The 27,951-nt window shown below is 43.4% G+C and overlaps 1 protein-coding gene across 1 annotated transcript; it reads left to right on the top strand.

The window, feature by feature from the left end:
- The first annotated feature begins 643 nt into the window (after positions 1–643).
- BEAN1 (brain expressed associated with NEDD4 1) lies at positions 644–27,855 on the top strand. The gene is made up of 5 exons (XM_066583201.1): positions 644–916; positions 8,844–8,970; positions 17,641–17,847; positions 18,158–18,284; positions 24,923–27,855. The coding sequence occupies exons 2-5, from the start codon at positions 8,946–8,948 to the stop codon at positions 25,236–25,238; spliced, it is 675 nt and encodes a 224-aa protein (XP_066439298.1). The 5' UTR covers positions 644–916; positions 8,844–8,945; the 3' UTR covers positions 25,239–27,855.
- Positions 27,856–27,951: the final 96 nt, after the last annotated feature.

Raw genomic sequence — 27,951 nt, 5'->3', positions numbered from 1 at the left:
AGATAGAATACATTATATAGATATATGGATAATCAATGGATAGATAAGTAGACAAATAGATATAAATAGATATGCATAGATAGATATGAGATAGATATGAGATAGGTAGATAGATAAATAGATAGATATGAGATAGATATTAGATAGATAGGTAGATAGACAGATATGAGATAGATAGATACACAGATATGATATAGATAGATAAATAGATAGCTATGGGATAAATAGATATGAGATACATAGATAGATAGATAAATATGAGATAGATATTAGATAGATAGATAGATAGATAGATAGATAGATAGATAGATAGATAGATAGATAGATAGATAGATAGATAAGAGATAGATAGATAGATAGATATGAGATAGATAGATAGATAGATAGATAGATAGATAGATAGATAGATAGATAGATACGTTGCCATTTCTTGAATAAACTCAACATTAATGACTATTATATAATCCTATAAGACCCCTGTCTCCCTCCCAGGTAAGTCTTCTAGGATTTCTCTGGCTCTTCTGATGTGCAAGATCAGGTGACGGCTCTCATTGATAATATATTCTGCATCTTCTTTCATCTGCAGACTTCCCATAGATGTAACACAGTGTTTTCCAGGGAGCGGCGGAGAATCCTTTGTTACATCCCCCCTCTCCCTCCATCCTGGTGCTTTCATCCTTCCCAGTCTCTGTAGTCTTCCCATCCCAGACATGATAGGTTTGCAGTGATCCAGTCTCCAGGAGGGCAGTGTCCACGCTGGATGTAAGGGGGGTTCTAGTCTCAGACATCTCCACATAGGACGCTCCTTCTTCCCATCCGCTGTTGTCATTCCTTTCTATGGCCGATGCTACTGCTTCCTTCTCCAGCCTTGGACTGAGCTTCATGGGGACAGGGAATCTGCTGTTCTCCATCACTGGTAAGGGGGATGCTGATTAGATAAATGTGCATGGAGATTTTACACTGTAGGCCTTGAGATGGTAGGGATTGGTCGATTAACTCTTACAGGGCCTGTGCAGACAGCGACGTCCTATTCTATAGAGGGAGGGATGATTGTAGGTATATACTGTATATAACGCTATATATAATGAAATGCACTTATAGGACTTGTATAGGGGAAGGTTAATATTGAAACATTGGATGATGAAGACCCCTACTGCGTGACGATGGCGGTGTTTGTATACACGTCCGCTGTTTATTGTTTTTTCAGAGGATTTTTTAAAGTTTTGCTACTTTGTAATAGACTTGAAGTTTCAGATTTTCTCCATTTTCAAGATCTCTGCTTGCTGTAGATGAATGGGAACATTTTTTTAGGCTTAAAGGGATTTTCTAGCCCTATAAGAAATGTTTTAAAGTATACCTCCAGTAATAACCCCCACCAGTGACAGCAGGGATTGCAGGTGGTTAGGTTGCCTAGGCAAAGTATAGCATGCAGGGAGCCTGTCCCAGCAAGAGATGCATCTGCAGTTGTCACTAGGGGTCTCCTGCTATTGCAGAGATGACATGCCATGTCAACATGTGACTACAGCAGCCAATGGCATGATCGCATTTCTGGACGCTATGTTATGACTGCAGTAGAGTAAACACAGCTGAGGGTTTGTTACAATTGTGTCCAGTCTTTGCAGTCCTATGCAAGTTTTTAATGGCTGTCACAATGATGGATGGATTGAACGGCAGACGCCGGCAGCAAGCGACGAACGCCATTGTTGCGCGTAGTGCTGTTTTTCCCTCCACAACAATGGAATGTGTCACAGACATAGATGTGAGCGGAGCCTTAAAGGGGTTGTACCAAAACCACAAGTTATCGCCGATCCACTGCGAGCCGATCCCGCTCCATGCAATGCGGTTGCCGGCTGTTTCCTACAGCCGACCCACCTGCAGCAGCCGCGATCACTGTGATTGCTGATCACGGCTGTTAACCCTTTAAATATCTCAGTTTAAATTTAAATCCCACGATCAAGGTTCTGGTGACCCAAACACCCCGTCCACCGGCGATGCGATCGTGAGGTGCCGCTTGCATGCCATGGCAGCACTGTTACGGCTTATTGCCTACCATTCCCTGTCAGATCGCAATTTAATGTAATACTATGGCATTACATTCTATTTCATGATCGTAAGTTCAGTTGCCCTGTGGGGACTAAAAAAAAAGTAAAGATGAGTTAAAAAAAAAACTTTTATTAAAGAAAATCTAAGGAAGTAAAAAAAAAATGTTATAATAAAAAAATCCAAATAATAAAAAACAAAACATATTTGGCATCGCTGCATCCGTAAAAGGACTTATACACAATGTATATTAGAAAGTTGCAAAACTTTTCATTGCACAGGAATTAAGCTTTAGGCCCGCCGCGGATTCTCCATGCAGAATCCCGCAGCGGGTCCCTCCTTTCCCACACATGAGGCTGAAAATAAGATTGAACTTACCTGTCCGGACGCTGCGGATCTTCCCTCTGTCGCGGCCGGATCTTCTTTCTTCGGCCCGGTGGATGTGCTCGGCACGCCGGCAGTGTGCCACGTGCATGCGCCAGGCACATGTGCCGGGCCGAAGAAAGAAGATTCGGCCGCGACGGAGGGAAGATCCGCAGAGTCCGGACAGGTAAGTTTTAATTCAGGTACGGGTCCCCCGCGGATCTGGATGGCTTCCATAGACTTCAATAGAAGCCTGCGAGAGCCGTCCCCGTGGGAGACCCGCACGAAAGTGGAGCATGTCGCTTTTTTTTTCCCGCACGCGGATCCGCGCCTGAAGGGAAAAATAACATCCGCAGGTATTTAACTACTTGCGGGTGTCCAATGCATCCCTATGGGGCGCGGATCCGCGTGCGGGAAAAACGCTGCGGATTTTAAACATTAATTATCCCGTGGACATGAGGCCTTAGCGCTTATTCAGACGGGCAAATATCGGTCGTGTTTTCACACCAGTCCGATATATGCTGTCCCTCTCTGCAAGGGGAGGAGGCGGGCCTGGCCCAGAGCTAGTGCACTCAACTCCCGCCCCCTCTCCGCCCCTCGCCACTGTTTGTAATGTGAGGGGGCGACACTTTGCTCCGCCCCGTGTCACCACCTTCTATTGCAAACAGTGGTAAGGGGCGGAGAGGGGGCGAAAGCTCAGTGCACTAGCGCTTGCAGAGAGGGGCAGCGTATATCAGCCGGGCGTGAAAACCCAACCAATATACGCCCCTCTGAATAAGCCCATATCTACATTAAACTGGGAAAACAACTTTAAATCTTTACAAATGAATGCAGCTGGGTGCCCTTGTTGGCATAAGCTGACCATAGGCCTTAAATACTTGTTGGTAGACCCAGATGTGATCTGACAACACTGCAAGTTAAGTTTATTTGTCAAATCTACAAACTTTCAGCTGTTTGCAAAAAGAACAATCAAACGAGAACAATTTAAATAGCCCATACAACTAATATAACAAGTGTTTTCTCCAAATTCACCTCAAAATGCCACTTTGAGGCCTCGGTCAGACGACTGTTTTTTGCCGCGATTTGCGGATGTGCATGCGATCTGCGCATATATAGATCCTTTGCTTCGCAATGGGATCGGTCACATGTCCGATTTTTATGCGGATGTCCGATAAATTATAAGACACGGTGAATCGCAGATCGCGCCTATCTGCGTTCTGCGATTCCTTGTGTTCTATATATGCGCTCAATGGGGCCATATACTATAAAGATCGTTCTCCTCTGCCATAGCTGTAACAGCTGTGGAAGAGAAGAACGATGTTCGCCCATTGAATTCAATGGAGCCGGCAATACAGCCGGCTCCATTGAAAGCAATGGGCTGCCGGCGGGCGCGGCATGAATTTTCGGGAAGGGCTTAAAAATATAAGCTATTGAATGACAGCTGAGAGCTGCCCCTGATTGGTCCCTGCGCTAAGCCAATCAGAGGCAGCACTCACTCACCCATTCATGAATTCATGAATGGGTGAGTGAGAGCTGCCTCTGATTGGTGAGGGCTGTGACCAATCAGAGGCAGCCCATTCAGCAGGCGGGGATTTTAAATCCCCGCCTGCTGAATACTACACAGAGAAGTTCAGGAGAACTGCCGGCCGGCCGCGGCTGAACTCCGGCTGCAGGGACAAAGTGAGTATATATATATATATTTTTTTTTTTACACATTTTTGGATGGTTTTCAGGGAAAGGCTTATATGTTTAAGCCCTTCCCGAAAATTCATCCTGCGCTCGCCGGCAGCCCATTGCTTTCAATAGAGCCGGCTGCATTGCCGGCTCCATTGAATTTTAATGGGCGGACAGCGCTCCTTTGATCGGGCCTGTTTCGCCGAAAACGCTGCTAGTTGCAGATTTTTCGGTGAATCATCGGCCCCGGTCACGTGATTTGCGGATGCGCATCCGTCATGCGATCCGCAAATCGCGGCAAAAAACGGTCGTCTGACCGAGGCCTTACTGACTCCTGCAGTCTCAGGATCACTCACCCCTTCATGTCAAGCATCTTTAGTACTTAGAGCGCCTTTTGCTGTACAAGACTGACAACAGACAGGCATGCTGAGAGTCCTGCCAGGGCCAGAATGCTAGAAGTATAACCAGCGCCCTCAGCAAGGAGGAGCCGATTTATACAGTATATCAGAAGACTGCAGCAGACTGGCTAACTGGGTTCTCAATCACCCAAGCCAGCCAATCAGGTAAACTACTCTGATAAGGTTAGTGATTAGCTGGATGAACTGTCAAATAAACAGCAGCAGGAAGAAGACAAAGGCCTCATGTCCACTGGACAATTAGAATTGGAAAAATCCGCGCAGGTGTCCCCATAGGGGACATAGGGATGCATTGGACACCCGCAGGTAAGTAAATACCCGCGGGTGTCCTTTTTCCCTGCCGCACAGATCGCACGTGCGGGAAATTACCCACAGCATGCTCCATTTTCCGCGGGTCTCCGGTGCGGAAGCCTAGGAAAGCCGTCTGTATCCGCGGCACACCCGCAGCTGAATCTCTGCTCTCCGGCGCGGGAGAGCAGGAGTTAAAAAAAAAAGAGTGCATGGCGCATGCGTGCGGCACGCTGACGGCGTGCTGAGCACATCCGCCGGGCCGAAGAAAGAAGATCCGGCACGACGAAGGGAAGATCCGCAGCGTCCGGACAGGTAGTAAAATCGATTTTCAGGCCCCATGTCCGCGGTAAAGGAGGGACCCGCTGCAGGATTCTGCATGGAGAATCCGCGCCGGCCCAAATTTCCTAGTGGACATGAGGCCTAACCCTTGATGACCAGGGCTGACTAAAAGCTGTTGGCGGGAGCACCACATGATCCGGAGCTGAGGTAGTGATGTCACCCTGCAACCAATTCTGAGAAGAAACCGGTGCCAGCGGCGCCTTCACATCTACCAGCATGTTTTAGTTCAACTACATGTCAGATACTGGAAATCTCGTTAACCCCTTAGTGACCAGCCTATGGTCTTTTTATGTCCTAGTTTTCTGGACTTTAATCCTCAGCCGACAACCTGGAGCTGTCATGTGGGAGCCGTGAAATGCGACCCTGGTCACGTGGTCGCCGTTCTCCAATGAAGAATGGCGATCGCATGAAAGTAAATAAAAAGTTTTTAAAAAGTTAAAGTTTCAGCTCCCCTCACAGATCGGATCCGTGAGGGGAGCTGAAACTACTCACCTCCATCCTCCGTGATGTCCTGTGGTGTTCTGGTCCTATCAGGACCTAATGTCGTCTTCTGCTCATGTGCGCCAGATGTAAAATGTCCAGCTCATGCGCAGAACGCCAGGGAACCCAGGAGATTTAAAATCTCCTTGCTCCCGGCTAGCATGAGTAGCCGAGAGCAGGGAGATGTCACCGGGAGCCGCTGTATGCGGTTCTTGGTCACATGATCGCTGTTATCCAATCGATAACAGTGATCATGTTAAGTAAAAAAAAATGTAAAAAACAGTTTTATCTTCCCATAACAGATTTATCCACGGACCTTACCCCGGCTTCTGCACACGTGCCTGTCGCCAAGATGGTGGACACATACACAAAAGCCGCAGATGGCCGGGGTAATTTAAAATCTCCCTGCTCCTGGCTACGAAATGTAGCTGAGAGACTGGAGATTTTATGGGGGTCGCGGTCCCTGGTCACGTGATCACCGTTATCCAATGGATAATGGCGATCATGTAAAAACAGTTGATGAAACTTCTTACTGGAGGCCTCCAGTTTAAACCCCAACGCGATCCTCCTCCACAGACCTTCCCCGGCTTTTATGCATATGCCCTTTGGCAAAATGCTAGACACATGCGCAGGAGCCGGGGAGGGCCCGGGAATTTTAAAATCTCCTTGCTTCCGGCTACAAAAAGTCACCAAGAGCCAGGAGCAGTGACGGGAGGCCTCGGTGGGCGGTCATCAGTTAGCGATCTACCTTAAGCCGGTCTCACATGACCGGATAGAAATTGCTGATTTCCCCTGCGTTTGATCCGTGGTAATACACAGACCAATCAAATGCATTGGATTCCACAATTCCGCTCACATTAGCGGGTCGGAATTATGTAAACCGCTCACAGAAACAGAACGCAGCAGGTTCTATTTTAGTGCGGATATCCACAACATAGAGCCCATTGTTTTCTGTGATCGCAGATATACCCGCGGCCCATACGCAACTACATTGTGTACGGGCTGCAGGTACCCGCGTTAACGCTAAGCGTCGGCGCAGGAAATATAAACAAAAAAGGTGTACTGCGCATGACCACCTGTGTGAGTACGCAGTTATGCGCAGTACATAAAATGCAGGGTCACAGCCGGGCTCACAGCTGGAATCTGCTGTGGGTCTTCACAAGCAGATTCCACATACGGCCGCGAGAGCCCAGCGTTATTCAGACCGCTACCTGTAGTATGCAATTTACAAGAAGCCCCGGGAACGTTCGCCTCCCTGCAGTTCCAGGAGCAGCTTGTTGAGCGTCTTCTGTGTGAGACCACCGCACTTCAGCAAGATTATGAAGCCCCACAGAGCACCATTTCCTACACCCCATCCCTGCCTCTCAGGTCAAGAAATACCCCCATAAAAACATGGGAGGAGGAGGAGGGATACCCGGTTTTATTGCCCCATGTGCCCAGTCTAACCAGGCCCCCAAAATTACCCCTGTTATCAGACATACCACAAAGTTTTATATTATTACTTTTATCTAAGATTTAGGGAATGCCAAAAATGGGTGCAGAGGGCGGGGATTATTTTTAGGGAGTCAATTTTTTTTCTGCACAAGTGAGCAATGGGGCCTGGAATTTATTCAGCCGTGCCCTGAAATCCAAAGGGTGCTCCCTCCATTATGGGCCTAGCCATGTGTCCTGTAAGCAAATTGGGGCTGCATTGGGTAGCACAAGAAAAACTGATGGATTCATTTCGGGGTGAAAGTCCGTCATGCGATCCGCAAATCGCGGCAAAAAACGGTCGTCTGACCGAGGCCTTACTGACTCCCTAAAAATCTTTTTGTCCGAGTAGTTAGTACCTCGAAAAAAGCGGTGCTCGAGTGCAAAAACACCCAAACCGAGTACGCTCGCTCATCTCCAGTAAACAGTAATTTTTTTTCCTTCTGCTTTGCTTAGATTCGTTCAAGAACTGTGGGGTCAAAATACGCAGTACGCCCCTAGATGAATTCGTTAAGGGGTCTAGTTTTCAAAATGGGGTTACTTGTGGGGGTTCTCCATCGTTTTGTCCACCCAAGGGCTCTACAAGTGGGCAATGGGGCCTAAATCACCTTCAAGCAAAATTTCTGTTCTGAAAGCCACCGGCTGCTCCTTTCAGTTTGGGCCCCGTTGTGCTCCCAGACATAAGATTAGGACCACAATGGGTATGTTCTGAACATGGGACAAACAGAGGTATCCATTTTAGGGTGCAAATCCTCATTTTTATGTGCTCTATAGAAAATAAAACTGTCTTTAAAATTACGTTTGCAAAAATATGACATTTTATTATTCTCCTCCCAATTGCATTAACTCCTGAAAAGAAACCGTGGGATCAAAATACTCCTGACCCCCCTTAATAAATTCATCAAGATGTGTATTTTTAAGAATGGGGTCATTTGTGGTTGTATCGATCATTCTGAGTCCTATGAGCCATGGCAATCTTGACTTGGTGCAGGAAAACAAAATGTTCCTCAAAATATTTATGTTCAATTTGTACTTCAATTTGTACCTAAATGGTTATAAAAAAACTGAAGTTTTTCCAATGTGCTTCCAGAATAAAGTTAACAGAAATATATATCTTAACAAAAATATGTACAGTATGTTTGCACATATTTGAGATATTGTAGTTGAAAATGTGAAATAGTAATAATCTTTTTCAAAATTTTCCCAATTTTGGCATTTTTAATAAATATACACAAATTCTATCCGTCTATTTTTACCACCTAAATGAAGTGCAAGTTGTGGCGAAAAAACAAGGTCAGAATCACTTAGATATGCAAAACCTTTACGGAGTTATTCTATGTTAAAGTGACACATGTCCGATTTCCAAAATTTGGCCTGGTCATTAAGGCGCAAACAGGCTTGGTCATTAATGGGGTTAAAGGGGTTGCCTGCTTTAGATACATTATTGTTAGAATAAACCCCCAACAATAAACTATAAATTGTGGGAGCAGTTAGCGCCACCACAGGGCAAGTGAAGCTTTACACAGTTTCCAATTAAATCCTTGTGTTCCATGTAAGGATGTTCTTGGTTCTCCAAGATGAAAGATGTTCCTTGTAGCTTCTTTCTACTGCAGCTAATAGATGAGCGTCTTGTACGACTGACCCATCTCTATTGACCCATCATTTCCTAAAAGGATGTTTGGAAATGATGTTTCGTAACCCTTTTATCATCCCATGATGACAAGATATGCTCTGATCTATGTCTTATCTTGTATTTGCTCCTTCTTGCAGCTCTCCCCAGGAGCAGAGGAAATCAACGGGACCGAAAGGAGGAGGCTTATATCCCTGAGCCGCGGACCTCGAGTGATCTCACCGCTCTTCCACATAGGTTACATGTCAGTCAAGGTGACATGCACAAGTAAGTGCTCGGATTGTAGAAGTCTCTGCACTTATATAGATGTCCTCTGAACGGCCACTTTATTAACCCCTTCCCGTTGCAGCCCTTTTGTGTTTTCTCATTTTCACTTTTTCCTCCCTACTTTCAAAAAATGATTGCTTTTTTTTCTGATGACGTGGCTACATGAGAGCTTGTTTTTTGCGGGACGAGTTGTATATTTCAGTGGTACCATTTGACGTACCATATAACGTATTGAAAAACTTTGGGGAATTTCTAAGTGGGGAGAAGAGAAAAAAATCCAATTCCACACTTTTGGGCAGGGGTTACTCTTACAATGTTCACAATGCAGTAAAAATGACATTTTATCTTTATTCTGTTGGTCACTACCATTATGGTGATACCACATTTATATAGTTTTTTTTACTGTAGAAGTAAAAACAATTGCTTATGTCACCATCTTTTGACCCCCATAACTTTTTTTGTTTTGGTGGTTATGTGGGGGCGTGTTTTTGCGACGTGACCTGTACTTTCTATCGATACCATTTTGGTGTACTTTTAACTTTTTGTTCACTTTTTGTTTTTGGAGTCGGGGGGGGGGGGCGAACACAAATAATTCTGGTATTGCGTACGATTTTTCTCAGGGTGTTCACAGTACAGGATGAATCATGTGATCATTTAATAAATTGGACTTTTATGGATGTGGCAACAACAATTTTCTATTTAGCTATGTTTTTTTTTATTTTTTGATGCAATGATTGGGGAAAGAGAGGTTTAAAAAAACTTTTAGTATTTTTTACAGTCATTTGAAAAAAAGATATTTTTAGCTGTTTTCACACCTGTATTAGGGCTCAGTTCAGGTTTTCTGTCTCCCTGCTTCATTTTTGGAGGAGAGAAACTGAAACAAAATTGAAAAATAGCATCTGTTTTTTTCCCCTATTGATTTCAATGGGGTTTTAAAAAAAACGAAAAACAAACGGGAAGGCTTCCATCTACTTCCATCCCGTCAGGTTTCAATTTTTTTTACTTTTTTATCTTCCCATCCCCCCAAAAAATGGAAACCTAATGAAATAGATGCAAACTAAAGCCTTTCTGATTTTTTGAAACCCTATTGAAATTAATGGGGAAAAAAATGAATCAGTTTTTTTTTTCTGTCTGATCTCAGGTTGTCTCCTCCAAAAACAGGGCAGAGAGATGGAACCCATGAACTGAGCCCTAACGTGGCTTGGAACCCAGTCTTAGGGCTCCTACCCACTAGCGATATGTTTTCTTGCGATGCAAGAGCGAGTAAAAACGCATGATTATGAAACCAATGATTTTCAATGGTTTCCTACTCACTTGCGATGTTTTCACTGAAGCCTTGCAGCGCTATGAAAAATCTGCACTATCGCCCATTGTTTTCAATGGGGCCGGAGGCAGCAGCGCCGGCCCCATTGAAAACATAGGGAGTACATCGCGCTCCCCTGACAAAACAGTGACAGCTATGGCAGAAGATTCCTTCATTCCTGTAGGGATGAAGGAATCCTCAGCCACAGCTATGGCAGAGGTCCCAAATGCTATCCCATTGCTTTTAATGGGGCCGGCGCTGCTGCCACCCCATTGAAAGCAATGGGTTACAGGCAAACCCCACAGCAATGATTTTCGGGGAAGGACTCAGCCATTCATTGATATCAGTGGGGTAAAAAAACATATCCTTTTTTTTCTATTTTGTTTTAGTTTCTCTCCTGCAAAAACCTGTGATTGGTCACAGCGCTCAGCCAATCACAGGCAGTGCTCAGCCATTCATTGAATTTAATGAATGGCTGAGCGCTGACTGTGATTGGCTGAGTGCTGTGACCGATCACAGGCAGCGCCCAGCTGTCATTTAAGGATGGCTGGGCGTCGCCTCTGATTGGTCACAGCTCTCAGCTAATTAGAGGAAGCGCTTTCTGGAGGTGGGTTTTTTTTAATCCCTGTCTTCCAGAAGACAGAAGATGACTGCCTGGGTCGTAGAGAAGAGCTGGACAGCTCTTGTAGGTGAGTAAAAAAAAATTATTTTTACCTTTTTTACAGCTAGGGCTGATTTTCAGGGAAGGGCTTATATTTCAAGCCCTTCCCCAAAAATAATCGCTGTGGGGGTTGCCTCCAACCCATTGCTTTCAATGGGGTGGCAACAGCGCTGGCCCCATTGGATGCAATGGGAGAGCATCGCGGACCTCTGCCACAGCTGTCACAGCTGTGGAAGAGGATTCCTTTATGGAGGATGGAGGAATCCCCTGCCATACCTGTCACAGCTGTATCAGGGGCGCGCAATGTACTCCCTATGTTTTCTATGGGGCTGTTGCTGCCATCGACCCCATTGAAAACAATGGGCGTTAGCGCAGATTTTTCTTAGCGCTGCAAGGCTTCAGTGAAAACATCGCAAGTGAGTATGAAACCATTGAAAATCATTGATTTCATAATCATGCATTTTCACTCGCTCTCGCATTGCAAGAAAACATATCGCTAGTGAGTAGGAGCCCTTACTCATTTAACCCTTTCCAATCCAGTTTTGGATTCAGGGTTTCCTAAAAGGCTTTCTCTTTTTGCTGTTATACAATGGTGCCATCTGCTGGCTAAAGCCGGTGTGTGTGCGCCAGAGAGGCTCCGGCAATAGACGGTAAAAATATCCTGTCGGATGTCTTCTGACATTGGAGCTGTACAAGCTTCAATTGGAATGTGGGAAGACGTCAGACAGTGGATTGGAAAGGGTTAAACTTATTTTTTTAGTCCCCAAGGAGGACTAAACTTGCGATTATCCAAAGCAGTACTATAGTAAACTTTCCTGGGGGTCATTCAAGATCCCTGAATCCTGATCAGGACATTTAAAGGATTAACAGGCGCAATTGGTGTTATTAAGGATGGCCAACACCCGCTCCATACACCTGATGTGCTTTGTAAATGTATGGGGCATGCTGGGAAGAGGTTAAAGACCCCCATCTCGTACCATGCCGGACCTCCCTTGGCCTTCAGAACTGCAGCAATTCATTCTAGTGTAGATTCCACCAAGTGAGAGCATTGTGCAAAAATATCGGCTCCTGCGGACAGGAAGCCACATATTAGACGAAGATACTGATATGTTCTGACCAGCTGACAGGAAGGGATTATCTATTCGTGCTGCTTGCGCCAAATTCTGACCTCCCACCAGAACCTAGCAGAGGAGAAATCTGGATTCATCTGACCAGAGGATGTTTTCCACTATTCACTGATAGAATTTTTGGCTCTTTGCTTCGGCTCATAGAGGGTCCAAAGCAGGAGACCTGCCATGGCCATATGTCTCCTTCATAACCCTATTAATGCGGTCCTAGATTGGGTAATTTGCATTATTAACATGTGTCTTCCTTCCTTCCTAATAATGTCAGGGGAAGAAGGAGAACTGAGCAAGAAAGATCTGTAACGAGAAAAATAGCCATTACTAAGAAAAAATGAGCGCACAATAAACAAGAAACATTCCCCCGCATCTTAAGAAGCACAGGCGCCCTCCTTCATCTCCGCTCAGCATTGGTTTCATGCTAAAACTTGTTTTGGAGCTTAATGTGATAATTCCCAGGGTGCAGAAGACAGCAAAAACCAGCAGATGCCAACTTATCCCTCCGAGTATTTCTACTAAGAAAAGCGATTTTTTTTCACGTAATTAGCAGGGTAATTTTATAATGGAATTAATTAATGGCAGCACTCAGCAGCTGGCAGGACGAAGTTACAAGTGTAAGGATTTGCGTTATCTATGACTTGTAATGTCCAAATGGGCTTAAAAAGGAGAACGAATTGCTGAACAAAAACAATAATTGTAGAGTCGTTGCAGTCAAAGGAAGAGTCACTGCGAAGAAAGGGCAGAATCACAAGAACACAAAGACTCTTCGACTTGGATTCTGATGACATCATATATGTCCATGACATCATTAAAGGGGTTGTACCAAGATTACAAGGGAATAACATTCTGATCGGTGTGATCTCACCGCTAAGACCCCGCTGATCTCAAGATCAGGACGCCCTGTAATTAGGGGTCACAAAAGAAAAAAAACGTAGCATATCCTATTTTTTGCAATTTTCTGAACCAAAAGGTCCAATTACGATTCATTTTAATACAGGGTGTTATATTAGTTTTTTACCCAAAAGATGCTCTAGGGCTTATTTTCAGGGAATGTCTTATTTTGACTCAGGTCAGTCGAGTAACTTACCCAACAGGATCGGTCCAGGTCCTTCCCGTTGCTTTCCAGAGCTCCGGCGCGGTTCCCGCAGTCCTCGGCCGCTCACACAGGATCACTTCTTGGTTAATGGATTCATAAATCCCGGCTCCATTAAGTGATAGCTGTGATTGGTTCTTCGAGCACTGTTCAGCCAATCAATGCAGCGCTCGAAGAACCAATAAAGCAATAAAGCCTGCTGTGCAAAAAAAATGCAATGCAACATCCACATGTAGAAAAAAAGGAGAGACAAGTTACTTTGTGACGTGGAATCCAGAAGGAGTCCACATCAGGGTTTCCGTAACCCATTGAATGGGGTAATTTGCATATGCATCCACAATAGATTTCAATGCAAATCTGAGGCAGAAATCCGTGCTTTAGTGCGTAGATTTCTACCGTGGTTTTTCTTTGAAATCTACATCGATTTTTTTTCCGATGCAGCTTAAAAAAGTGAGTTTTTGCCAATAACCTTGTCTTTTACATGGAAGGATACGTTCACGTGGAGCTTTATTTGAAAGATCCACATCAGATTTTTCCAAGGTGGATCTGCCACAATAATTTGCATAAGAGCTCCATTCTTATGATAATTTGCTTGACTTGCTTGTAAGCCATTCAATGGGTCAAATCCTAGTGCAGCCACCAGATATGGTTTTTGCACAGAAACCGTGTCAAGAATTCTGTTAAAATCCATGTAGGAAAAAATCTGATTTCCCATTGAAATCAGTGGAATGTAGCGTGGTTGTGGATTCCAGGGCGAATTTCGGTGGAGGATCTGTATTGGAATCCATGTCAATAAAACTCAGGGTGAGTGGGGCTAAAGAATATCTTTTTTGTTTTTAGACTGTGTCCCCTATAGCAAGGTTTCCTCAATGCACATGAGCAGCTTTTTAGAATTGGGCATACAATGTGTAGTGTCCATGCAGATCAGAAAGCTCAGGGACAAGATTCTCAGGCACAGCTCTCAATACGGCCATGTGAATCGAGCCTTATTGAATAAAAATGCATGCCCAGTTGGGACCAGCGCTAAGGACAAATGTACCATAGAGATAGTCCACTTAAAAGAAGGGGTTGGCTGCAAAGTCATCCCCAAAAGGGGTTGTCCTCTACTGGATTATTGGAGCCCTATTATTATGCCAGGGCCCACCGGAGGAACCTATGGAGCCTTGGTGGGACAGTCTGACCTTGGTTTCAGCTCACGTTTACTGCATCTTTTTTTAACTGGGTTCCTTCTCCATGAGCCCTACAACTTTAGCAAACAAGAGCATAGGGAGTTAACAGTAGGATCTGGAAAGGAGATAGGTGGGCATAGAAGTACAAAGGTTAGAAAAATGGTGATATCAATGACTACTAGATGTATTATATTAATCTCTTGCAGCCCCCTCAATTCTATGTACACCCCTTCCAATCATGCATGTTCGTGAAGAGGTCTTGGGACGTTGCTGTTGGAAAAAACACACATATCCATCAAGTTCACCAATATTATAAATGGCACATCTTAGGAGGCCTTACTACAGATTTTGGAGCTTCAAGTTACGTTTCTGTATTAGGGACCCAATGGCTAATAGGAGGCTAATTACAAAATGTGAGTTCTCTGATTATTTTTATTTACTTTATAACAAAGTACCTTAAAAAAAGAAAAGGGTATTGATTAAGTTGATAGCTGGACCCTGTTATTGCAAAAGCAGCTTTATCACATTTGGCTTCAAGGGCTGATCAGCCATTTATGTGATGAAGCCCTAAGAACTAAAGTTTAGCTGCATCTTCCGTCCTCATCACTGGCTTAACGCTGCTCCAAAGCTTAACCAATGTTATCTTTGGAAATGAATCATTTCAAAGACGAGGAAAGAAGAGGTTATCTCAATGCTGGAAGGAGCAATTAAAAATATCCACCTCTGGTCAAAAATGAACTCTCAAGGTTCCTGCTAATCTCGCTGCTCCCATCACTCAAACATTTGATGGACACATTTCTAAATCAGAAATCACAATCTTTCCATAATGCCTCGAGACTCTACTCTGTATGGAAATAGGGCCAACAAAAAAAACACATATAACAGAGCCCAACTAGGCTGAGAAAGGGTCATTGAAAATGTATTGAGGACGATGAAGGATAAAATATTGACATAGGCTTCAACATTACCGATTGGGTTTTGGGTTTGTGTACGAGTAGAAATCAGTAGGTACCTATGTTAAAAGGGGTTTCCTGGGACTGTAATAGCTTATCCCTTCACTTGTCGATATGCTAAATGAATGAGCTGCAGCGCTCCAGCAAAATTATTGTCCACTTCTTTGTTTAGCAAGCACAAAAGAATGAACAGTTCGGATACTTTAGCGGATTGACGGCAGTGCCGGGAGCTCTCCAGCAACTGCAGAACTTCAACTCTCAACTTACCCTCAAAAAATTGTGAAAGTTGTAACTTTGAAACACTTTGAAAGCCATACGTTGAAGATCACCGACATAGGTTGTCTACAAGGACTGGGTGAAGCTCTAGTTGTATGTGAAGAGGACATATTGTTGTTTGGCATAAGCTTAATACACCTGGGAATATCTAACAGCATTACAGGGGGATTAGCTCAAATGGTAGAGTGCTTGCTTAGTATTTGAGAGGTAGAAGGATTAATGCCTGCATCCTTCCCAACTTTCAAATGAAGTAGCAGTGTTCTTTGGGGGTTGGACCAGTTGACCCCGGAGGTTCCTTCCACCTCTATGATTCCATGATCCTAAACTTTCAAAACCTTGGGGTTTATTTTGATACCTTCTTGGGTGTCAAGAAGAGGGCAATGAGAATCAGGAATAGGAGCAGGGGCTTGACCTCATACTCGCCACTCAGCTCAGGATCTTTGCCTCTGGAGTGGGCCACCGAGCTCTGGCCTCTGCTGGAGAAGTAGGCACAGTCACACAATCCTCTGTAGACAGCCTGCCGGAACATCACGGCTCACTGATAGAACTTGAAATGTATTCAACTTGAAACTTTATTCAAGCAGAATATACAGGCTGGAACTTCAGTGGTTGTTCGTAGAAGCTGGGGGTGCAGGGTCAGTCTTAGGATGCTGTGTCACTGGTTGCAAGGACACTTCTGGGCTCTCTCAACATCAAGAACTCAGTCGTTAGGGCAGCAAGGAACTCAGCAGTCCAGACTCTTGCCGAAATCTGGCATGGCTTCTTCAGTTTGTGGGCTTGATCACAGCCCACTTGTTCCACACAGGCCGAGTAGGCATGACTTCTCTCACCCACTGGCGTAACTATAGAGGATGCATGGGATGCCGTTGCACCCGGGCCCAGGAGCCTTAGGGGGCCCAAAAGGCCTCTCTTCTCCATATAGGGAGCCCAGTACTATGAATAAACCATTATAGTTGGGGGCCCCGTTACGGGTTTTGCATTGGGGCCCAGAAGCTTCAAGTTACGGCTCTGCTCTCACCCAAACTCTCGTTACACTGCCACAGACGGCAGCAGGCTCGGCTACATTTGTGATTTCTGCTTCTTACGAGAACAGACCCTGCATCTTACGTCTTCGCTCTCCTACCACATGGTGGCGCAAACTTGGTTAAACAGTAGAAAAATAGTGAGATGTGTTATGCCTTGTATCTGTAGAACAAAAAGGACTTACTAGACCCCTCTTAGGGTTCTTTTACACGGGAACACCTCTGGCACTGATGCCTGACAGATCATCCCAGTGATGTTCAGAGATGAACAACTGCCTGTTTACACGGGCCGATCATCGATTATTTTTTAGACATGCATAAATTGTATGATGAATGAATTATCGTTAGCTCTTCAGTCGTTGCATGTTTTTTAACTAAATGACAAATGTTCCATGTCTTGCTGATCGTGGCAATCTGAACAATTTCTTAGCCCGTGTAAAAGAGCCTTTACACTTTGATGAAATTTGTTGGAGTACACAATACTTGGATTAGAAATGTTCAGAATGCCGATCTAGATCATATCATGCAAACAACTGAGCGTTATAGATGTGTTAAGGCTAGAATCATCGCATTGATCATGAATGTTGCCTTACTACTACATTTCGGACACTTGTATGTATACATAAAACATGCAAATAGGGAAGATGGAACAATAGCTCTGCAGCGTCACCTATTGGATGGCAGCATTCCTGCAAATCAACATTGATTTGAAGGAATGCTGCCATTCAGTAGGTGGCGCTGCAGAGCTATTGTTCCATCATCCTTATTTGCATATTACCCAGAGGAGCATGCATGGCCTTATAAGTCTCTTCACTCACCTTCTAGGGGCTCTCCTCAAGGTGAGACAATACTCTTCCGACTTACATAAAACATCCAACATTTCCGCTTGCATGCACTTTGTATCCATGTTCAAGCTGTATAGCATCCTAGAGAAAATAATCCAAGACTCTTATAAGGCCATGATGAGCTGATTGATATCTCTGAGGCTTCAATACACCCCGCTGGTTAGGACAAGAGGGATCTAAATAAGGTAAATCAAAGAAACTTTAACCACCTTCATTTATCCCTTCAGAAATTCACTTCAACCAGAGTAACCCTCTTCCGGAGTATTTTGGGTACATCCGGAGCGGCCATGACACTGCCCTTCTGGTGTCCCCGTTGGTTGTGGCTGGGATTGTGATTGGACTGGTTCTCTTTCTTTCCTGTGTTACTATCATCATCGGAAGCCTGAGGAAAGATGGAGGAGAAAGAAACTGGCGCCTTGAGAACCCAAGCTATGGTAAGCTATATCATAAAATAGTATATTGTAGGTTAAAATGAGCTTTTTGTCTACTCAACATGGAGGCTTATCCGATATCTCACATAATTGTATGATAACAGAAAGGTAAGTTTACTAGAGTTACCTAGAAACCAATGATTTCACATGATCACCAATGTCAATGAGCGTTGAGAGTCCTTGAGATCGAGTAATGTCATTGGTTATTGGTTGGCGTTGTACCTCCACAAGGTGATCCATCTACTTAACAGCTTTGGGGTCTCATACTGGACCAAGTATACATGTATATTCACTCTTTTGCCATGTTTTACAGATGGGATCTCCTATGCAACATCTTCCTTCGGAGACTTGAGGTCTGTCTGTACAGGGGACATTTCTCCAGCCTTAGAATTCGGCTCATACCTAGAGCTTAGTGCTTCCTATCCAGATTATCCGCCGTGGTAAGAAAAACTAGTCAAGTTCAATAGAGACCATACTATAGAGAATTATATATGCAGCCAATCTAATTATCTAGGGTAATATCTAGTACCAAGTCCAGTGTGCACAACTATTTGGTGTATACCTCATTACGTAAGTAGTATCTATCACTATGTGTGATATGCAGACCTTTATCTCAGTCAATATGCGATATGTACATGTACTGCTCATGCAAGCTCTTGGGAGTCATATCAAATTAGGTGGCCCATGTGCCCATCCAGGAGATTAATGTTCTCCAGCCATGTTTTATAGGTCCTATAGGGAATTTATGACCATAGTGCCTTACAGAAGGAGGTTGCAGCCATATGGTTTGAGGATTTCATGTTTGTACTATTCTACCTGTTAAGTTGCCCGTGATCAGGAGCTATAGGTGATACAGGGGCAGCTGATAAATTTGGGCCTTGGTGAATGACGAAGCTCATTTGCCACACCAGTATTATAAATTGCATGTGTCAGACAGGGAATCCTGTTACCAAATTTTCATTGTGTCCCAGAAGCTTCAAGCATGACCAACCTTAGCTGTATATACGACCTGTGTGGTTGCACGAAGCGCTGGCCACCATTTTATAGGGGGCAGAAGGTGGATGTAGGCTAGGTGTGATCATCCCCCTTAGGTCTACCCCCTTCCTCCTCAGCTGACCTCCTTTCTCCATGCGGCAGCTTTTGGGGGGCTACATGAATCCTCCTCCTGACTCGGTCTCCTTCCCTCTGATATTCTGAGTCACTGCTGTCAGCCTATTGGTGCACCTCAACACAATTGTTTAGATCTGCCACTGTATTTATGTTATGAGCTCGGTTCTGGTATTGTATTTATGTTATGAGTTGGTTCTGGTGCTGGACTTATATTATTAGTGTGGTCCTTGGGCTGTGTTTATGTACTGAACTTGGTTCCAGTGCTGTATTTATGTACTGAGCTTCATTCTGATGCTGTATTTATGTTATGAGCTTGGTTCTGGGGCTGTATTTATGTACTGAGCTTCATTCTGATGCTGTATTTATGTTATGAGCTTGGTTCTGGTGTTGGATCTATATTATTAGTGTGGTCATTGGGCTGTGTTTTTGTACTGAACTTGGTTCCAGTGCTGTATTTATGTACTGAGCTTCATTCTGATGCTGTATTTATGTTATGAGCTTGGTTCTGGTGCTGGACTTATATTATTAGTGTGGTCATTGGGCTGTGTTTTTGTACTGAATTTGGTTCCAGTGATGTATTTATGTGCTGGGGTTCATTCTGGTGCTGTATTTATGTTATGAGCTTGGTTCTGGGGCTGTATTTATGTACTAAAGTTCATTCTGGCGCTGTATTTATGTTATGAGCTTGGTTCTGGGGCTTTATTTATGCATTGAGCTTAGTTCTAGTGTTGCATTTATTTTATGAGTTTAGTTCTGGTACATCTGGTGCTGTATTTATCTACTGAACTTTGTTCTGGAGTTGTATTCATGGTATGAGCTTGGTTCTGGCACTGCATTTATTCACTAAGCTGTTCTGGTGTGCGTATGCTGCTATCTTGCTGCTTTCTGTACAAGCAGAATACAGACAGACTGCCTATAAGTTCAATACACAGTATAAACTTTATTTTTTTATTATCAGGGGGTACCAAAAAAATTCCACACCGGGTGCCATTTAACCAAAAGCTAGCACTGCATTTAACCCTTTCCAATCCACTGTCTGAGGTCTAAAGACATTATGATTTAAGGCTGTACAGCTCCGATGTTGGAAGACGTCCGTCGGGGTTCTCTTACTGTATATTGCCAGCCTCTCTGCTGTGGGAGCATATCCAACATGTCACTTCATGCAGTACTGGCTTTAGCCAGCAGATAGCGCCATTGTATAACGGCAGAAAGAGTAAGCCCCTAGGAAAACCAGGATACAAATTGGATTGGAAAGGGTTAAGTTGTGCTTTTGCCTGCACTGTCAGACACTCAGTATAACATTTGTGGCAGTTCTTCTCTCTACTCTCTGCTATGAAATTATCCCGAATGACTAGTATGAATTGGCGTCTCCCAGGGATTATCCTCCGTCTATTGAAGCCTTGGTGTTCTGCATAACATACAGCCGCAGACATTGATTAGTGCAGGTGTATTCCAGGATACTAATTGTTTAATTGACTTAACCTCTACTCGATATTTCAGCCATTGCCTTTAACCACTTTTAGGCGTTACATTTGGGATAATAGCCCATAAGACTTTTTTCTTTATCATTCAGTGAATCGGGGAAGGGATCATTTAAAGGGGTTGTCCCGAGGCAGCAAGTGGGTCTATACACTTCTGTATGGCCATAATAATGCACTTTGTAATGTACATTGTGCATTAATTATGAGCCATACAGAAGTTATAAAAAGTTTTATACTTACCTGCTCCGTTGCTGGCGTCCTCGTCTCCATGGTGCCGACTAATTTTCGCCCTCCGATGGCCAAATTAGCCGCGCTTGCGCAGTCCGGGTCTTCTCCTCTTCTCTATGGGGCTCCGTGTAGCTCCGCCCCATCACGTGCCGATTCCAGCCAATCAGGAGGCTGGAATCGGCAATGGACCGCACAGAAGCCCTGCGGTCCATGAAGACAGAGGATCCCGGCGGCCATCTTCAGCAGGTGAGTATGAAGACGCCGGACCGCCGGGATTCAGGTAAGCGCTGTGGGGATTGTTTTTTTAACCCCTGCATCGGGGTTGTCTCGCGCCGAACGGGGGGGGGGGTTTTAAAAAAAAAAAAAGCCATTTCGGCGCGGGACAACCCCTTTAACCAAATTGCAGTTGACAGGCAGGATAAATGGAAAGCACACTAATATGTCCTATTAAGAGAATGAATGAAATCCCGGTGTGGTTGGTATTCTAGCGTTCATCTGCTTTATTTAATGTGAAACAGACAGGGAAAGATGAGAGGCTCGGTCAGGAGAGTTCTTGTTGCCCTTCACGGCGAATTTAATTTCAATTAGGAGGTCACAGGATTTATTAGTGGAGGGATTTTGATGGTTGGATACAGCGGCCACATTAACCTAATGACAGGGGGAATGAACAAATTGTAAGTTATGATGACCTTAATAGAAAAATTCATCTTTGCAATGTCGCCAGGTCAGAGGAATATACCATAAGGCAGCACAGTAAAGGGGCTGTCTGCGACCTTTAGTATTGATGACCTATTCTCAATACTTGACCAGTGTGGGTCCACCAATCAGGATCCCTGCTAATCGGCTGTTCACCCAACCTGCTGTCAAAATGGGCAGTGCTAGAAGCAGATAGCACTGTCAAGGATCCCAAGCGGAGGACCCGTGCCGAACAACTATTGATGACCTATCTTGAGAATAGGTCTTCAGTATTAAAAATTCTGTAAACCCCCTTTTAAAGAGAGTTCCCATGAGTTTTCTAGATGTTTCTAGGGGTTCACTGGGCCTTGAACATCAGAAACCTGTCAACAGTTCAGTTCCCCTTTTTCTACAGCAGGCCTGCTGACTATCAACCCCTAGTCTTATTGGTGTGCACGCCTTCCATTCTTAACAAGGCTAGCCTCACTTACGATCCAATGCATGGAAATTGGCATTTCGACCAACCCCATGTAATCTGGCAGCATAGTATAGGGCTTAAAGTGCTGCTCTCTGCCCCTTGCTCAGTCTTTTTGTTGGCGCTGGTCAGTTCTCTGTCCAGGGCTCTTGGGATACTTCTGTCTTTCTGTCCCTCTCCCCTGGCAACGAGAACAACAGTTTCCAGACCATTCTTTCAGTTTCTAGGTAACTCCACCATCAGCTTTTCTCTGTGCAAGCTAGCGCTCCCTAGCTCTGCTCTCTATGGCTTCCTCTACCACGCCTTCTCTGCTCACCAAGTATTTGTCCCTGTTAAATCAGGGTATCATTCACCCAGAAAGTTCCCAGTGAGCATGCTCAGTTCTGCTGCACCAAAACGTGCTACAAATTTTGATGCACATGGCAATTCTGGTGCAATTTTTTTGCGTATCTACCAGCCGATCTCTAAAGCAACCTTAACCCTTTAGGTTGAGTCCCTTATACGCATCATTCATGTGACTGCCGCAGTGGTCAGCAATTACTCACAACATGTGAGTAGTCACTGAGTCACTGGACTCAGTGGTCACGTGAATCACGGCTGAGATCAGTGATTGCCATAAGCGATCACATGAATGATGAACAGCATATGACCACTACAGTAGCCAGCAGGACCCAGGGCGGCTGCGTAGGCCAGGGGGGCAATTTAATGGGCGAGTACTGTTTAGTTTTTTTTTATCTACAACCCTCGGCTAATGGGTAATGTGCGTTAATTAGACTTTCCAGTAAAGGGTGGAGTTGCATTCCCATTGACAATATCATCCCACGTCATGGAGAGAGACAGACAGACATCCTCCTGCCCTCGGCGGTAATGGTCCTCGGCTCATCAGTCTGATGTGAGCTGGTATTTGTACACCAGACATTTGCTCGCGGTGAACGGGCATCTTTATTGGTTGTCCAGAGCCCATGGAGCATCTGCCGGCATGAAGCAATCATCTCCCGTATTATCCCGCAGCATATTTTAGACACACAACAACCTAATTGCTTTTAGATGCCTGTCCTGGATAGCTTCAGTTCTGAATTTACTGTCCATCTGCTTAGGGCTGCAGACAGAGCTGCTTTTAACAAGATCATGAGCAGAAAGGCGATGAGGCGAGGGCTGCGTCCCCGGCGAAGCTCAACAATGCTCTCTGCTCGGCTTCTACTGTGTTTCCCCTGAAAATAAGACAGTGTCTTATATTAATTTTTGTTCCAAAAGGTTTAACTTTTTTACATGTATAGCTGCCTGGACGCTATTTAAATTGACTTTTTTAATTAACTGTTAGCAGGGCTTAATTTTGGAGTAGGGCTTATATTTCAAGCATCCTCAAAAAAGCCTGAAAAATAATTTTGCATCCTCAAAAATTCTGGAAAATCATGTTATGTCTTATTTTTAGGGTATGTCTTATTTTCAGGGAAACAGGGTATTCATAAAGTGGCGCTCTATTCTTCGCTAATTTATTGCATAATGAAGAGAAACACGGTTTTGTAATATACTTTGAGCATCAATTCTTCGCAGTTTTATAAATCTCTGCTTGTTGTCATTGAATAGGACCCTTCATTGGAGCCTGGTTGTTTGATGATCACACAGGTGCCGGTTTGTTACACTTCTAGCAGACGTTTGTTCCAAATCTTCTGCTTCCTAGACATAACACAGTGTGAAATGGGGCTCATCTCAGATATTCATTTGCACGGCTGTATGTACTGAGCTTGGTTTGTGCTGTATTTATGTTATGAGCCTGGTTCTGGTGCTGTATTTATATACTGAGATTGGTTCCAGCGCTGTAGTGATGTACTAACCTTGGTTCTGGTGCTGTATTTATATACAGTACTGAGATTGGTACTGGTGCTGTACCTATGTAGCCAGATTGGTTCCAGTGCTGTATTTATGTTATGATTCTGGTGCTGTATTGACGTTCTGAGCTTGGTTCTGGTATTGTATCTGTGTAATGAGGTTAGTTTGTGCTGTATTGATGTTATGAATTTGGTTCTGGTACTGTACGTATTTTATGAACTTGGTTCTATTGTAGTATCTATATGCTGAGATTGCATTGTGCTGTACTTATGTTATGATTCTGGTGCTATATTAACGTTCTGAGCTTGGTTCTGGTATTGTATCTGTGTAAGGAGGTTAGTTTGTGCTGTATTAATGTTATGAATTTGGTTCTGGTACTGTACGTATTTTATGAACATGGTTCTATTGTAGTATCGATACACTGAGATTGCATTGTACTGTATTTATGCACTGAGCTCGGTTCTGTTGCTGTATGTATGTACTGAGCTTGGTTCTGGTATTCTATTCATGTACTGAGCTTGGTTCTCGAACTGTAATATGTTATGTGCTTAGCTCTAGTGCTGTATGTATGCTATGAACTTGGTTCTGGTACCATATTAATCCCCTGAGCTGTTCTGGTATGGGTATGCTGCTATCCTCCTGATTTACGCACAAGCAGAAGGCAGACAGTTTGCCTAGCAGTGCAATACACATAAAGTCTTTTTTTTTTTTTGTGACGGAGGAACAAAAAAAATTCCACACCGAGTACCATCTAACCTAAGGCCAGCACTGTTTATTTAAAGAGGTTATTCATCCCCCATCCAATTCTTTTTAAACCTGCCCATAGTATCAGGAAAACTTTTTTAAAAAGCCATACTCCCTTTACCAGCTACCTGCCACTCCTGTTCCGCCAGTGCCTGGTTCCCCATTGTAAGTGACGAGTAGCCAGGGACCAGGCACTGGCAGTGTGGAAGTGGTGAGGGAGTGGGTGAGAGAAGAATGAATTTTTATGTTTTCCCTCAATTCAGGACTGGATAACCCCTTTGATTTTGGTGATGTATGCCTTAGCAGCCCCCTTAGGGCAATTCTACCTATATTTCCATGAGGGTGGCTCTGACTATAGTCTGGTGTAGATCATGTTCCATCTCCGGACAGCCAATATTCTCATTTGATCCATTACTGTCTTCTTAAACCTTTCTGAGTCACTATATAAGGGGGTCAAGGAATTTGAAAAACTATTTGAAAAAGTGTCTTGTTGAAAAGAAAAGTTATGTTTCAACATGTCCATCTTTTCCTCCAGCTATGAAGACTGTGTTGGGCCAGGAACCTTGGAACTATACCTCCCGGCAGATGATCCTCCACCTTATTCCTTAGAAGACCCACATTTTAGACAAGTGTTATCGCTCGGTACCGGCGCTGAAGAGATGCCACTGAGTTCACAAACCAACACAGAACATTTCCCGGTCTCCTTGCCTTTGTCTACTGTTGGGTGTCATATTGTTCCACCAATCCAAACTACGGCCAAGAGAAGTCTTCCGCTCCCCATAATACCAATGGACATACTGAAGGACGTCCCGGCATCAGGCATCGTCGTGTCAGAGGAAAACTTGACTTAGCAATATCCCTGGTAGCATTTTGTCTTGTCCGTTCCTCGGGAACAAGTAATCCTCATGTAGCAACTATACATATGTGTGATGTTGTGACTCCGGGTGTTCAGTTGGAGAAGTGCAATTAGTTTCTATCTAGCAATAAGGAAGAGCAATAGTTTTATAAGGAAGTGTTATTACAGCTTAATGAGGGCTAATATGAAATAGAACGGTCTCATACTGCACCTTCTACCTAGTCTTATATCTTATACACATATATAGTCATCTTATATGTCCATCCTTACCTTTTCATCTTTTTTGCTATATCCCAAAATTTGGGGTGTAATGTCCTAAAAAACTCGCAATGCCCAACAAAGTAATGCATTTTCTTTTCTTAAAAAAGCTGGTCATCTTGCGCCAACTGCTTCAGGATATTTGAACTAGGTGGAAAAGTGAAGATGGTTATATATGTATGTACACAGCCATCTTATACACGTATAGCGTCATCTCATACACACACAGTCAACTTATACACCTACAGTCATCTCATACACATTTATCTGATACACTTATACTGTCATCTCGTACATGTACACAGTCATGTTATCCACCTATAGTCATCTCATACACACTTATCTCATACATGTATAGAGTCATATTATACCCCCTTAGTCATCTCATACACCTATACAATCATCACATAAAGGTACACAGTCATATTATCCACCTATAGTCATCTCATACACACTTATCTCATACATGCATAGAGTCATATTATACCCCCTTAGTCATCTCATACACCTATACAATCATCACATAAAGGTACACAGTCATATTATCCACCTATAGTCATCTCATACACATTCATCTCATACACGTACACAGTCATCTCATACACCTATACAATCATCACATACAGGTAGACAGTCATATTATCCACCTATAGTCATCTCATACACATACACAGTCATCTTATACAACTATACTATCAGCACATACACATATACAGTCATCTTATACATGTACACAGTCATTTCATACATCTATACAGTCATCTCATGCATGTATACTGTTATCACATATACAGTCATCTTATACACGAATAGTTTAATTTCATACATAAACGTAGTCATCTTATACACTTATAGTTATCCCACACACATAAACATTCATCTCATACACCTACTCAGTCATCTCATACATGTAAGGAGTCATGTCATCCACCTACACAGTCATCTTATACACCTATACTGTCATTACATACACAGTCATCTCATACATGTACACAGTCATCTCATATATGTACGCAGTCATCTTATACACGTATAGAGTCATTTCATAACCTATACAGTAATCTACATGACATGAGGCTATAGCCATCTCATACATGTGCACTGTTATCACATATACAGCATCTCATACACCTATACTGTCATCTTATACTCATACAGAGTCATATTATACACATTTATCTTATAAACCTATAGTCATCTCATACATGAACAGAGTCATCTTATATACCTACACTGTCACCACATGCACAGTCATCTCATATACCGATACAGTCATTACATATAACATACACAGCCATGTTATACACCTATACAGTCACCACATACAGTCATCTCATACATTTACGCAGTCATTTCATACATGTGCGCAGTCATCTTATACACCTATACTGCCACCATATACACAGTCATCTCATATACCTATACAGTCATTTCATAAATGTACACAGGCATCTTATACACCTATACTGTCACCACATACACAGTCATCACATACATTTACAGTCATCTAATACATGTACGCAGTCATCTTATAGCCCTATACTATCACCACATATACAGTCATCTCATATACCTATATAGTCATTTCATACATGTACATAGTCATCTAATACACCTATACTGTCACCACATACACAATCATCTCATATACCTCTACAGTCATTACATATATGTACACAATCATCTTATAAACCTATACTGTCACCACATACACAGTCATCTCATACATTTACAGTCATGTAATACATGTACACAGTCATATTATACACCTATACTGTCACCACATATATAGTCACCTCATACATGTACACTGTTATGACATATATAACGTACACAATCATCTTGTACACCTATACTGTCACCACATACACAGTCATCTCATATACCTATACAGTCATTACATACATGTACGCAGTCATATTATACACCTATACAGTCACCACATATACAGTCATCTCATACATGTACGCAGTCGTCTTCTACAACTATACTGTCACCACATATATAGTCACCTCATACATGTACACTGTTATGACATATATAACGTACACAATCATCTTGTACACCTATACTGTCACCACATACACAGTCACCTCATATACCTATACAGTCATTACATACATGTACGCAGTCATCTTATACACCTATACTGTCACCACATACACAGTCATCTCATATACCTATACAGTCATTACATACATGTACGCAGTCATATTATACACCTATACTGTCACCACATACACAGTCACCTCATACATGTACGCAGTCATCTTCTACAACTATACTGTCACCACATATACATTCATCTCATACACATTTTCCTTTTTCTGGCTACCAAAACGATGAGGAGGAAAAAATAAAGGATTTATTAACAAAGCAGGCTCCCTTGGTAAGTTGTGTATGCCGACGGTGATGGCAGCTCGTTGGGTTATTCTGGTCAGGATGCAACC

This window comes from Eleutherodactylus coqui, chromosome 11, assembly GCF_035609145.1.
Source record: "Eleutherodactylus coqui strain aEleCoq1 chromosome 11, aEleCoq1.hap1, whole genome shotgun sequence".
NCBI classification, from domain to species: Eukaryota; Metazoa; Chordata; class Amphibia; order Anura; family Eleutherodactylidae; genus Eleutherodactylus; species Eleutherodactylus coqui.
The sequence above is the reverse complement of the archived record's forward strand: the minus strand, read 5'-3'. Positions and strand labels throughout refer to the sequence as shown.